The sequence below is a fragment of the Tamandua tetradactyla genome, chromosome X (assembly GCF_023851605.1).
Source record: "Tamandua tetradactyla isolate mTamTet1 chromosome X, mTamTet1.pri, whole genome shotgun sequence".
NCBI lineage: Eukaryota > Metazoa > Chordata > Mammalia > Pilosa > Myrmecophagidae > Tamandua > Tamandua tetradactyla.
The window spans coordinates 135201185-135215498 of NC_135353.1; the positions used below are offsets into that span (position 1 = coordinate 135201185).

At 39.9% G+C, this 14314-nt stretch overlaps 1 protein-coding gene across 1 annotated transcript in view; it reads right to left on the reverse strand.

Annotated features, from left to right (window-relative positions):
* XK (X-linked Kx blood group antigen, Kell and VPS13A binding protein) overlaps nucleotides 1–14314 on the reverse strand; it is a 65946-nt gene that overhangs the window by 46165 nt on the left and 5467 nt on the right. Inside the window, exon 2 of the mRNA XM_077145932.1 lies at nucleotides 11180–11442. Coding sequence (XP_077002047.1) covers nucleotides 11180–11442 — 263 coding nt within the window. The remainder of the gene's footprint in view (nucleotides 1–11179; nucleotides 11443–14314) is intronic.

Here is a 14314-nt window from a genome sequence, read left to right on the forward strand (position 1 = left end):
TATCTCCTTTGCCAACTCAGTCCATGGATTGGGAGTGTCATTCTGATTATGGGAATCAGAGTCCTTAGTGTCTCTGAGCCCAGTCAGAGTAGAAAACCATTCATAAAAACCCATTTTTAAGATTCTGTTCCTTAAGAACCACTCCCGGTACCAAGATGTATTAGTTAGGGTTCTCTAGAGAAACAGAACCAACAGGGAACACTTGCAAATAAAAAATTTATGAAAGTGTCTCACGTGACCGTAGGAACGCAGAGTCCAAAATCCACAGGGCAGGCTGCGAAGCCGATGACTCCAATGGATGGCCTGGATGAACTCCACAGGAGAGGCTCACCAGCCAAAGCAGGAATGCAACCTGTCTCCTCTGAGTCCTCCTTAAAAGGCTTCCCATGATTGGATTTAGCATCACTAATTGCAGAAGACACTCCCCTTTGGCTGATTACAAATGGAATCAGCTGTGGATGTAGCTGACGTGATCATGACCTAATCCTATGAAATGTCCTCATTGCAACAGACAGGCCAGCGCTTGCCCAATCAGATGAACAGGTACCATAACTTGGCCAAGTTGACACCTGTCCCTAACCATGACAAGTGTAATACAAGAGTACATTTTTATGCTACTTAGGAATGTGTTTCCTAAATTTATATGAGTTACTGATGAAATGAGCTAGAATTTCTTCTATTGAATGTTAAAGATTAGGAAAAACATAAATTTTTGTTTAACCAAATTGAATCTTTTTCCTAAAGAACTTGTATTTCCAAGAAATAAGTTTTATGTCAGCATGGGAAAAGCATTTCTCAAATGTGTATATAACCTCAAACCTTAGACCAATATAACATTGGATTAATTAGACATTCTTTGGATGCCTAAATCATTTCTACGAAAGAGAGAATACTGAAACATTGATTACTGCAAATATTTTTAGTTTATATTTTTACTTTTATTTGTACATGCTATGAAGAGTCTATATCTTTGGGTCTCTTGATAAGCATGTTCATTTCTGTATATTGAGAAGCTGCATAAGGGATGTGTGTAGATAAAGAAAGCTGGGTTAGTGTATTCATGTGTTTTGTTAGTCTGATAAAGTGGCAGGAAGTTCACATTATTCATCACCTCACTTTCTCTGTGAAATACATGACTGTGCTTAAGAATTATAAGTAATATATGTAAATAAGATTCTACAAACAGTCTCTGGACAATTACACATTTTTTGGTAAAAGGGTAAAAAATAGAATATTTTTGTCCTGAAGTAAAATGACTTGTTCCAGAATGGAAAAAAAGGATGGTGAAGGACAACACTGAGCAGATGTAGAAATCTGTAGAAGGTTCACAGAAAGAGAATCTGAAAAAGAACATACATTTTTGTCAAAATTTTGCCAAATCTCACTGAATTTTGATGGGTTTCTTCATAAGATTCTCAGAAAAAGCTTGTGGGTCCTGTAGAATGAAACCTTCTGACACAAACCTGGAGTGTGGTTTCCACTTTCATAAAATGACAAAGTGTTTACAGAGTATTCATCTGTTCTTAATAAGAGTTTGTAAACGTTTACTCTTCACCAGCATTAGTTTCCTATGGCTGCTATAAAAAATGACCACAAACTTGATGGCTTAAAACAGCACATATTTATTCTCTTTTAGTTCTGGAGCTCAGAAGTCTGAAATCCATTTCCCTGGGGCAAAGTGAGAGTGTCAGTAAGCTCTAGGGGAGAATCTGCTTCCTGCCTTTTCCAGCTCCTGGAGCTCCATTTATGGCTTTCCTTGGCTCCTGTCCCTTTCCACCATGTTCAGAACCATCAGTGGAGCATCTGGCTTCAGTTGTCACATTGCCTTCTTCTTCTATACTCAAATATGTCCCCTGCCTCCCTGTTATAAGGACATGTGGGATTACATTTAAGGCTAACCAGGTTATTCAGGCTCCACTTCTCAAGAGCCTTAACATAATCACACCACAAAGTCCTTTTGCCACACAAAGTAACATTCACAGACTCTGGGGGTTAGGCCTTGAATATCTTTGGGGGACATTACTCAGCTTTCCACATCACCTGCTACATAATCTGACCAAACAGCAGATTCTACATCTCACCAGAATATCACTCTGTTCTGACTTCATTGTGCCCTTATTATTTTCTTTAAAATAAAAGAAATAACAAAAGTTCTAAATTTCTGACTGTGCTGAGGACTTTTGTATGATTATTTTTTGCTTTTGTTTTTTTGCATGAACAGGCACCGGGAATCGAACCGGATCTCTGGCATGGTAGGTGAGAACTCTGTCACTGAGCCACCTCCGCACTGCCTTGTATGATTATTTAAATATTATCTTGTCACTATTATAATTAATGGAGGTATTTGAAATCTTGACAAACATACATACAAACATATAATTAATAGAGGTAGGCATATTACATCCACTCATGTATTGAAGCACAAATGATCTTATCTTGTAATCAAATTTTGCAATTTGCCCCAGGGAAACGGATTTCAGACTTCTGAAATATCTTGTAAGCAAATTTGGATTTTCGCTCTCCCAAAATGAATCCTCAATGAAAAATGAAATAAAATAAAACTTTTACAATATCCTTTACACTTAAAAAACTCTTTGAGAGTTCCCAAAGAGGCCCTAGAAAGCAAAAAAGGATTTCTTCCTTCATGTTATAGAAAGGAGGTGCTAGGAAAGATTATCTTTGCTTGTTACTTTAGAATAGATGAGTTGCATGGGAAAAACTGTTTAATAAAAAGAGGTGTTCGAAATTCCCTAGGTTAAAATTTGAATAGGGAAAATATTATTAATGTTTTCCGTGCTGTATGCTGTATGGCAAGTTCCTAGAGAAATTTCATTGCCTTTGTTGTCTACAAGCGTTTCCTAATTTTCAGCTATAATTTTAGGGTTTTTAAAAAGGTTTGCTTGCAACCTTGCTAAATTTGAATCTGGCATTTTCTAGGCCAGGACTTTTCAATTTAGGAAACACATGAAACCTACCTATGGAACTTTATTAAAATACATATATTTAGGACCTACTCAAGACTTCACTGAAAATAATATTAATTACTATATACTTATAGGCATTTTGTCCAATTTTAAAATTGGATTTATTATCTTGTTTTGCAAAACACAGAAGAAAAAACAAATTTCTTCTTCATTTGCATTGTTCTCCTTATACACTGCCACCAGACTTTTCACTCATGAAAATTACCATAAGTTACCCACAGCCATTTAAAATCTCTGCCAACTCCAGAGAGTTTTTAGTTTTCCTCTGAAGGCACTTTAGTTTCCCAGAGGGCTCTGCAATCAACTATAGGCCAGAATTCTCATCTTCTGCAAACAAGGAGTGTCTCAGAGTCCCGAGGAAAACAGTATTTCAGGTACTTCAAAGAGTAGACTCTGGGCTCTTTTTTTTTTTTTTAATCAGAGCAGTTGTGAGTTCACAGAAGACTCATTAATAAAATACACGATCCCCACATACCACCCCAGCACCTCGCATTAGTGTGGAATATTTATAATTTATGATGGCACATTTTAATAATTGTACTATTAATTAAAGTCCATGGTTTAATTTAAGGTTCACTGTTTGTGCAGTGTAGTTCCATGGATTTTTTTTTTTAATTTTCTGTTACAATCTAACATTTCTTCTTTCAATCATATTCAGATATATATTTCAGTGCTGTTAACTGCATTCACAGTACTGTACTATTGGGTAATGGTTCTGAGGTCAGCACATAATGACCTTTAGGCCATGCCAGTGGACACAGTGAGAATTTCCGGAACACAGACTCATGACTCAGGTATCCTACTATGCAGAAGAACAAGACCTGGGTTACCAAAGTCCAAGAACCTGCACGATGAAATCAGACCTTTACTCTTGACTTAACTGGCCTTCTCCAAATAAGACAGAAGGAAAAGTTATTGAGAGAGAGTCGTTGGGAGTGCTCTCCAAGATGATGCAAGACCTATAAAGAGTTTAGCCTCTTTTTCCCAGAGGAGAACATTAAACACTTTCTATCTCCAGGTCCTTTTCTTAGGATATAGCAAAGAACCTTGACAACAGGTGAGGAAAGCTGGACCATCTTTCCTGCTGTACCATTCATTGGCTGCCTGACCCTGGGAGAGTTGATTACTACCTTGGGGCCTCAGGGGCCGGCTATAAAATGGAAACCATTAAAAACAATCCCTGTCCCCTATACCCCACTTACCCATTTTCAGTAGAGATTTTTTCTAAGAAAAAGGTCATAGTCAGGCAATTTTATATATCAAGCAGTGCTTTGAAATAATTTAGTCCAACTTCTTCATTTTACAGTCAAGGAAGCTGATATGCCCCCAAGTTAATTACACTTTCTCCCAGAACCATTCATTATTTTGCCCCTTTCTGTCATTGTGCTGGTTTGAAAGAATGTGTGGACCCTAGAAAAGCATGTTTTAATCAAAATCCCATTTCATAAAGGTAGAATAATCCCTATTCAATACTGTATGTTTGACACTGTAATCAGATCATCTCCCTGGAGATGTGATTTAATCAAGAGTGGTTGTTAAGCTGGATTAGGTGACAACATGTCTCCACCCCTTTGGGTGGGTCTTGGTAAATTTCTGAAGTCCTACATAAGAGGAAGCATTTGGAGAATGAAGGAGATTTGGAGAGAACAGAGAATGCTGCAGCATCACAAAGCAGAGAGTCCAAGAGCCAGTTGCCTTTGGAGATGAAAAAGGAAAACACCTCCCGGGGAGCCTCATGAAACCAGAAACCAGGAGAGAGAGCTAGCAGATGACACCGTGTTCACCATGTGCCCTTCCAGCTGAGAGAGAAGCCCTGACTGTGTTCGCCATGTACCTTCTCGCTTGAGAGAAACCCTGAACTTCATTGGCCTTCTTGAACCAAGGTATCTTTCCTTGGATGTCTTTGATTGGACATTTCTATAGACTTGTTTTAATTGGGACATTTTCTCTGCCTTAGAACTGTAAACTAGCAACTTATTAAATTCCCCTTTTTAAAAGCCATTCTGATTCTGGTATATTGCATTCCAGCAGCTAGCGAACTAGAACAATCATGAACTCCCTCTTCCATAAGCAAGTTGGTGAATTCTTTTCTTCCTACTTATTAGAACCCAAATATCTTCCATTGCCAATATCTAATCTGCCTCCCTCCTGCAAATGATTTCCTGTAGGATTTGCATTAACCGAGGAAGTCAAGAGGTATTTTCCTCAGCGTAACTCTAAAATCTTAACTACAAGAAGGACCAATTTTCTGTTTTCATGAGGACGCTGCAGAAAAGACACTAAAACACTACCAAATGCAGGTCCTGTCTCCTGTTTTTCTTCACTATAAAACCATACTTACTCCTAAAAGAATAAAATAAAGTAAAGCAAATCCCTTATGCTCTGGATTCACACTGTAGTTCCTGGACTGGTGCTGGTCCACAAACTATTAATGGCTGGCTACAACAGGTACAGAAATTGAGACCTGGCATTTAGAAGCCTTTATAGCAATTTGGATCAGCCACAATATTTGAGTGAGTCAGGATCTGCTAAATATAGGCATCAGAGGAGCCTGGGGTTCGCAATGCCTCTGCTCCCAAAGATGCTTGCAGTGCAAAGCCAGCCTAGTTCCCGGGCCTTGCGTTCATGCCAACACCAAGCCAACTTGACACTCTAAGTTGCGCTTTATTGCTCTCTTCTTGACCTGTATCTGACACCAAACTGCCTTGAGGCTGTTTCTGCTCACAGACCTGGTTTGGCAGCCACGTGCTCCCCAACATCTGTCCTGCTCAGCCTAGTTTTAGCTTCCCCCCAGGGCTTCAACTGCGCTTGTGGATTTAACAAGAAACATGGGGTATCCTCTCCTCAGGGCCCAAAGATGAAGGAATGCTTCCTCACTGTCTCCCCTCCCATGTTTTATAAATGTGCAGAAAGGTCTAAATTGGATTAAGTTGATGCTTTCCCTAGGGCAGCGATTCTTTCTCTGCCTCCCTTCCTCCCCAGGGTGTAGGATTCCTATGACATATAGAAGGGGGATTTGGGCAGATCCTGGATTGAGACTGGATGTTGTTCAAGTCCTGGTCCCCACGTTTCCTGTGACATCCACAAGCACAATTCTTCAAGGGATGGCAGTATCACTCTGCCTCATTCTCCCCTGCCTGTTGACTTTATAGAGGGCTTATAACACAGGCTTATAAAAGCTCATCCTCCAGCTTCACTCAGAGGTCAGGGATTCTGAGAGAGGCTGGGAAGCCTGTCTCCTTACAGGAGTCATCGTGCCCATTATGTGTCAGCTACTGTGTGGACTGTGAGGTCTGAATCTTGACCACACAGCACTGCTAACCCCCCTACTTTGGCTTCTCAGGCCTGGAATGAAGTCCTCTGAGGTGCTGTCCTAGGAAGTATCCAGGAGACTATGTTTTGTGCTATAAGCCATAGACACAAGCCAAAATAAACAATTCCTAACAATCAGGCTGCTATGTAACCAGTATATCAAAATCTTAGTAATGGTTAATTCCCTGGCATTACCCACCCTAGAGGTATTCACTGTAGGTTGGACACTGGGATATGAGAAACCCACACCCTGGACACGAGGCTACTTCACTCCTGGGATGGGGGTGGTAATGCTGGTGCTATCGTGTGATCAGCTGAAGGTGGATCTCCACGGGCGGTTGTTGGGGAGAGACCTGCTTGTTCCTCAGAGCAACAAAAGAGTAAGAGCTGAGCTTGGCCAATGTGACGTGTGTTCCATGGTCCTCTATAATGAATTTCCAACTTGTGGGGTGAACTCTGTGACAATGAGCATTCTGTAAATACGAAGTTCAATGGGTACTACGTGGTAAGAAAGGTTTCCTGGATTTATACAAACACATATGCCAAAAAGCCTTTATCACAACCTCAACGCTATTTCCTCTAATGTCAGGATACTGCTGTGAGGGAAGCAAAGGCCACGCCAGTTCCTACTGTTTTGACAGATGGTATAGAGAGCAGAGACAGGGTGAGTCACCAGGTCGTAGAGAGCAGAATAAACTCTTCTATTTCTACACAATCTTGAGTAGGGTGTGGTTTGCATAGCCAGAAACCCAAGCCTCGAACAATCACTAGAGAGCCAGGCCTGGCTGTATTTTGGAGAAGCAAGCCTAAGAGCCTGGTATATAAAGAAGAAGATATATATGTAGCTATTTATCAAGGACATGCTGTGTGAAGGAATGAATAAATGAGGTCAGACAAATCTAACTTCAATCCCAGCTCCTCTGATGGAGCATAAGCACAAATTTCCTCTTTAATAAGATGGAGGTAACATTAACTACCTCACAAGGACGCTGTGAAAACTGCATGTCCATAAAGAGTTGAGCACAAAGCAAAGGGTTCATGAACAAGTTGTTAGTTTTATCAATCAACACCACTACCTGGAGTAGCAGAGAGAAGGGCACTGTAAGATCCAAACTGGTCAAAGAGCTGGTTGCAGGAACCTTCACAGAGTGGAATTACCTTGGCGTGTTCACCTGACTCTCAGCCCAAACCATCTTCCAAGTTCCCGAGACTTGATCAAGCCTCAACTGATTGCTGACTGGTCACGGGGAGTCTCAGGATGGCCAAACCCACCCCTCAAGACTGATGCTCACAAACAGAGTCCATTCATTACACACTGACAATGTGAAATAAAACTCTCCAGTGGTATATGTTTCCATTTCTATGAAACATGTACAATAGGTAAAACCATAGAGATGGAAAGTTGATCAGTGATTATCAAAGAATGGTGGAAGGAGGAATGGAGAATGACTATCAATGGGGATGAGTTTTTTTTTTAGTATGGTGAATATGTTCTAAAATCAGATAGTGGTGACGTCTGCACAACTTTGTGAAGATACAAAGGAACAAACACTGAATTGAATACTTTAAAAGGATGAATTTTACGGCATGTGAATTATAGCTTAATTAAAAAATATATATCTCCAGTGGACCTCATGACTAGTTCTCCTTTCTTTCCCTTAGGGCAAGCTCTGCCAAGGCCAAATTCATCAAAGTTTGCTCTGAGAATTAGAATCAGAGTTAGAGGAGATATAGGGTTGGAATGTTTAATGGTGTCAGATTCTGATGGTCTCTATCCAGACAGTGGATATTTCTACTGGTATGGACTGCATTATATGGTGCAACTGACACTAACTACCTACTGTCCCATTGTGGGTGTGTGTTTTTTTTTTACCAGTCACCAAGAAAACCTATTTTATTTTGTATGATTTTTTAATCATGAACTATAACATATATACAAAAAAAGCAATAAATTTCAAAGCACACTGCAGCAATTAGTCATAGACTAGATTTCAGAGTTTGGTATGGGTTACAGTTCCATAATTTCAGGTTTTTCTTTCTAGCTGCTCCAAGACACTAGAGACTAAGAGATATCTATTTCATGAATCGGTAGTCACATTCATTTGTTAAATCCTATCTTCTCTGTTATAACTCTACCTTCTCTTTTGATCTTTCTCCCAATCTTTACGGGTATTTGGGCTATGTCCATTCTAACTTCTTCATGTTGGAAGGGGCTGTCAATAATATGGGGTAGGGAGACGGATCTAGCTGATGTTCTGGAGAGTCTGGCGCCTCTGAGTTTCAGGACTTGTCTGGACGTTGTAGGTTTCTGGAAAGTAATCATAGTGCATGGAACCTTTGTACAATCTCAGATAGAGCCCTAGGTGTTCGTTAGGGTTGGCAGGAATGGTTTTGGTTGGAGTTTGGCAAACCGTGGTAAACAGCAATATCTAGATGAAGTTTGCATAAGAGTAGCCTCCAGAATATCCTCTTGACTCTATTTGAACTCTCTCAACCACTGATACCTGATTCGTTACATTCTTCCTTTTGGCAGAAAAGCATTGTCCATCCCACAGTGCCAGGGCCAGGCTCATCCCTGGGAGTCATATCCCACGTTGCCAGACAGACTTTCATCCCTGGGCCCACGGTCTTAAGAAAACATGATTTTGTTCTGGGTAGCAAGGGCCCATCCACAGACATAAAATATACACAGAAAATATAGACATAAAAAATGTACATAAAATATAGACAGAAAGAGGATAAAATTCAGAGGAGTGAAATTAGTAAAAGCAATTTTTTTAAATTTTCAATTTCTGTACTTTCTTAAAATATGTTTTTACTAGTCTAAGCCAGTGCTTCCCTGATGATAAAAATCACTTGGAGTACTTGTTTATAAAACAAAAGGGACATAGAATAAAAAGACATATCCTGGGCTCCCATCTCAGGCCCAGCAAATGACAATTTCCAGAGAAGAGGAATGGCAATCAGTATATATAACAAGCTCCCAAACAACTCTAATTATCATCAGAGAAGTTTGAGGAATATTGATTTAAACCAATGATGGCAAGCATTCCTATAACCAATATCCTGAACATTCCCTGCAACTAAGTGACCATGTGACTAATTCTTATTAGAGACCTAAAGCAAAGTCTACTAGGTAGGCCTCTGGAAAAACTTTTATTTATTAATAAAAGGAAAAGGACACCTACCCTTCCCCTTTCACCTGTCTTCCTGTCTTGAACGCAGCAAGTGCTGCAGTAACAACCCAAGAGAAAGGCCAATGGAATTGCCATCGTGAGCAGCTGAAATACAACTATTGTTGACCTCTAATTACTTGTTAGATAAGCAAAATAAACCTTAGGTTGTTGAACCATGTAGTCAGGTTTCTGTACCTTGCCCCAAATACACTCCTAACCACCAACGTTTGCCTCTGTTATACACCCTAGTCCATGTTTCATTTATAATTGCCTTTTTATCTATGGGTAACAGATTCTTTCCTCATATATATTAAGGGTTAGTCGAGACCTGCATAAATGTCAGCCATCTCTCTCTTTAGGAGGATCATTTCCACCTCCTTTTTCCATCTAATTCATGTATCCTTTGACTCTCAGAAGACTTTGTATTCTTCCAAGTTCCAGGGAGCATCTCACAGACATCCCATGTAACACTGAAATTTTTCAAGATAGATTTTATTTTCCTGAAAGAAATTCTGTCTGAAAATCTGTAATAAGAATTGGCAAACTTTTCCTATAAAGAGCCAGAGAGTAAATATTTTAGGTTTTTGGGGATATATGGTCTCTCGTGACTACTCAACTCTGTTGTGACATGCAAATACTGTGACCCAGAGATAGATTAAGACCATTTACCACTGTACATAAAATATAGACAGAAAGATGATAAAATTCAGAGGAGTGAAATTAGTAAGAGCAATTTTTTTAAATTTTCAACTTCTGTAATATCTTAAAACATTTTTTTCTTAGGCTTTTAACTTATTTTTGCTGAGCTATAGTAAAATTTATCAAGACATCTGCTTTTCATTCATGCATAACATTAATATTTGGGAGGAGTCATTTTCCCTTTGCATTTTGAAGACTTTTCACATGTCCATTGTGAGTCAGCTCAACCAAAACCTGCCTTCAATTTGACAATGTGAGAATAACCCAGAGATTAGAAGATTCTGTTCATTTAAAAGCTGATCTACCTGCTAAAATTTCCAGAAGACAGGAAAGTGGCTTCATTCACAAGTAAGCTGTCACAACTATTTCAGCTGTTTTAAAAATATCACTGAAAGATAGAGGCAGATTCCAAAGAAGTCCAGAAATAACTTTCAGCCAATACAAGCTGTATTTTATACAAGTATTTTTGGTCGCACATGATATTCCTGAATATATCACTCCCTAACAAGAGGAAGAGTCCATTTCCCTCCCCTTGAACCTGGGCAAACCTTTTGAGTGCTTCAACAAATAGAATGCATGACATTCAAGGCTGGATTACAAAAGATGATACTGCTTTGCCTAGCCCACTCTCACTTTTGAAACACTCACCTTGTAAGTAGCAACCATGCTACGAGGAAGCCCAAATTGGTCCACGTGGAGACATCAAATGGAGAATAACCGAGTTCCCCAGCAAAAGCCAACATCAACCATAAGTCATGTGAGTAAATGAGCTTTCAAGCCCCCCCACCTCTGAACCACATCAGCTGAAATTGAGCAGATCATAGGTAAACCATCCCTTCTGAGCCCTGCCCAAATTGCAGATTGATGAGCAAAATAACTCATTAAGTTTTGGACTTAGTAACTAGAACACAGATTCAAGATTGAATGCACGTGTGAATGAATTTCTCCTGAAGCAGAATGTTCCCATTTTGATGACCAAACCCAGACAGAAATCAAAACCATACATACTTCTTCCGACAGTAACATCCTGCTGCAAGATGCTTATATACAGCTGAAGGGTCAGCTGCGGGGCTGAGCCAAGGAAAGCCTGGATCACCGACGCCCGGCTGAATGCAGATCGGTGGGTGAATAGCTTTCCCTCTGCCTGGCCTACTTCCTTCTCAATCTCCTCTGAGAGGCCATTTTTGGGCATCTGCCGCTTCTTGGTGATGCTGACGTAAGGCTCTTCAGTGTGGCCTGACTGAAAATAGAGGCAGAAGACTTCAAAACACCTGGAAAAAATCAACAAGTCATTCCAATCAGAGTCAGAGTGGATTCTGTCTTTTCTCAGTCATTCCCCTTACACTTAGACTGATTTTCAAAGCTCTGATTTGGCTATTCTGAACTCATCTATTCCTCTAAAACCATATACTCCAGGGACCAGTTTTTAGCAAGCCATCCTCTTGAGATCCTCCAGTAGGCCAGTGGGAACTCAGTGACAAACAAATTGAAAGGTGACAGTCAAGGAAGCCACGTAGAGAAAGGAAAGTGGCATAGGCTCCAGAATCAAAGAAAAATCTGATTCCCCTTTCTTGCTGATTAGCTGTGCAGCCCTGGGCAAGCCACTTAACTCTTGAGCTCTTTCCCTCAGTTACAAAAGAGAATATACCTACCTTGCCACATTGCAGTGAAGGATGGAGATAATAAAATGTTCCATATTCAAAAGATGTCCCCAAATCACCCCAGTTAAAGCAGAAGCTATCTTTAACGGGAAAATCCTCCAGCACAGGGCAGCGTGCCATCTACGTTGCTCTGGAGAGCCACGACACATTACCTATTTCTCTGTTCCCATAAGCCTCATGGGCAAAATCAATCATGTCTGGAGGCTTGCCAGGCATGTCTTACTTATGGAAGTCCAAGCCTTCCCTAAGGACAGAGCCTTAACCAGTGACTTCTGTAGACTGACAAATACCTGGATTTTAAAATTTGTTTTCCTCTCTAGGTAATTATATGAATGCTGAAGGGTAGAAGAGTACTGTTGTGTGCAATTTACTTTGAAGTGCATAAAAAAAAGGTGGTGGGTATTTCTTGGGTGCTCACTGCATGATTACTTCAAGTTTTCTTCTGTAGGTTTGGAAATTTTTTATAATAAAATGCTGGGAAGAATTAGGTTTTTCCTAGTAGTACGAAAAATGTTCACAGCCTTAGGCTCAAAAATTGTTAAAGGACTTTTATCCCCAAACACACACTTTTATAACAACTTCATAATGTTCTGAGAAGGTTTAATGGCTTCATCTATTTTATTGAATGTTGTTAACTTTGTCCTCTCACCTCGAGGCAACTATGGCACTGAGAATGCATCTATAATTTGAAATAATAAAACAAAGCTTGATGTAAGAGAGGAGATACAGGAACCTCTCTGGCAAGGACAAAGTGAGCATATTTTGTGATTATTATCTTTGGTTTATTTGTTCCTGACGGAAAGAAGGCTTAGAGCACTGTGTGTGTGTGTGTGTGTGTGTGTGTGTGTGTGCGCGCGCGCGTGTGCGTGTGTGTACAATAGTGCATATAGCAGGTAGGAAGTTTGTCTGCTACATTTTGCCCAGTGGGGGTCATGGACGTTTTAATTTATTACATGAAAATTGTAAAGCAGCCTGGACCAGTCTGTTCAGTTGAATATAATGTTAATGAAGTTAGGGTCATGAGTTCAAGCCCAGCTCGTTCAACTGAATTCTCTCTGAGGAAAAACTCAGAGCTAGGACTGAAGACTGTATGAGGCCTAGCATTTTCACATTGTTGGGCTGCTAACCAGAACAATGACTAGAAAACAAGTAGACTGACCATCATTTTTATTTCTCAAATATTTGCTGAATGCAGACACACTTTAAGAATTGTGGGGAATGGTGAGAGTGGGGAGAAATTCAACTTCCCCAAGTTGAATTCTTGATATTCTCACAAGCAGTGTGGACAACCAAAGCTATAGGCTGAGCCCCCAGTCTTGGGGTTTGTTCATATGAAACTTAACCCCACAAAGGATAGGTCAAGTCTACTTAAAATTTAGGCCTAAGAGTCACCCCCAAGAGAGCCTCTTTTGTTGCTCAGATGTGGCCTCTCTCTCCAGCCAACATGACGACCAGTCTCACCACCCTCCCCCTCTCTGCATGGGACATGACTCCCAGGGGTGTGGACCTTCCTGGCAACGTGGGACAGAGATCCTGGAATGAGCTGAGACTCAGCATCAAGGGACTGAGAAAAACCCTAGAATGAACTGAGAATTAACATCAAGGGATTGAGAGAACCTTCTCGACCAAAGGGGGAAGAGTGAAATGAGACTAAGTGTCAATGGCTGAGAGATTCCAAACAGAGTTGAGAGGTTATCCTGGAGGTTATTCTTATGCATTAAGTAGATATCACTTTGTTGTTCAAGATGTAGCGGAGAGGCTGGAGGGAACTGCTTGAAAATGTAGAGCTGTGTTCCAGTAGCCATGTTTCTTGATGATGATTGAACAATGATATAGCTTTCACAATGAGACTCTGTGAATGTGAAAACCTTGTGTCTGATGCTCCTTTTAGCTACTATATCAACAGAAGAGTAGAACATATGGAATAAAAATAAATAATAGGGGGAACAAATGTCAAAATAAATTTAGTTTGAAATGCTAGTGGTAAATGAAAGCGAGGGGTAAGGGGTATGGTATGTATAATCTTTTTTTTTCTCTGTTATCATTTTATTTCTTTTTCTGTTGTCTTTTTATTTCTTTTTCTAAATCGATGCAAATGTTCTAAGAAATGATGAATATGTAACTATGTGATGATATTAAGAATTACTGATTGTATATGTAGAATGGAATGGTATCTTAATGTTTTGTTAATTTTTTTTAATTAATAAAAAAGTTAAAAAAAAAAAAGAGTTGTGGGGAATGCAACTGGATATCCCTGCCTTATTCTGAGGTCCTTGCTATCTAAGTGGGAAAATGAGACAGGTACATAATAATGACAATAAATAATGAAAAAAATTGGGTAGGTCACGGTGGCTCAGCAGGCTGAGTTCTCGCTTGCCATGCCAGAGACCCGGGTTTGATTCCTGGTGCCTGCCCATGCAAAAAAAAAAAAATTAATATTTGTATACCACTTGCAGTTTACAAAATATTTTCCCATACATTA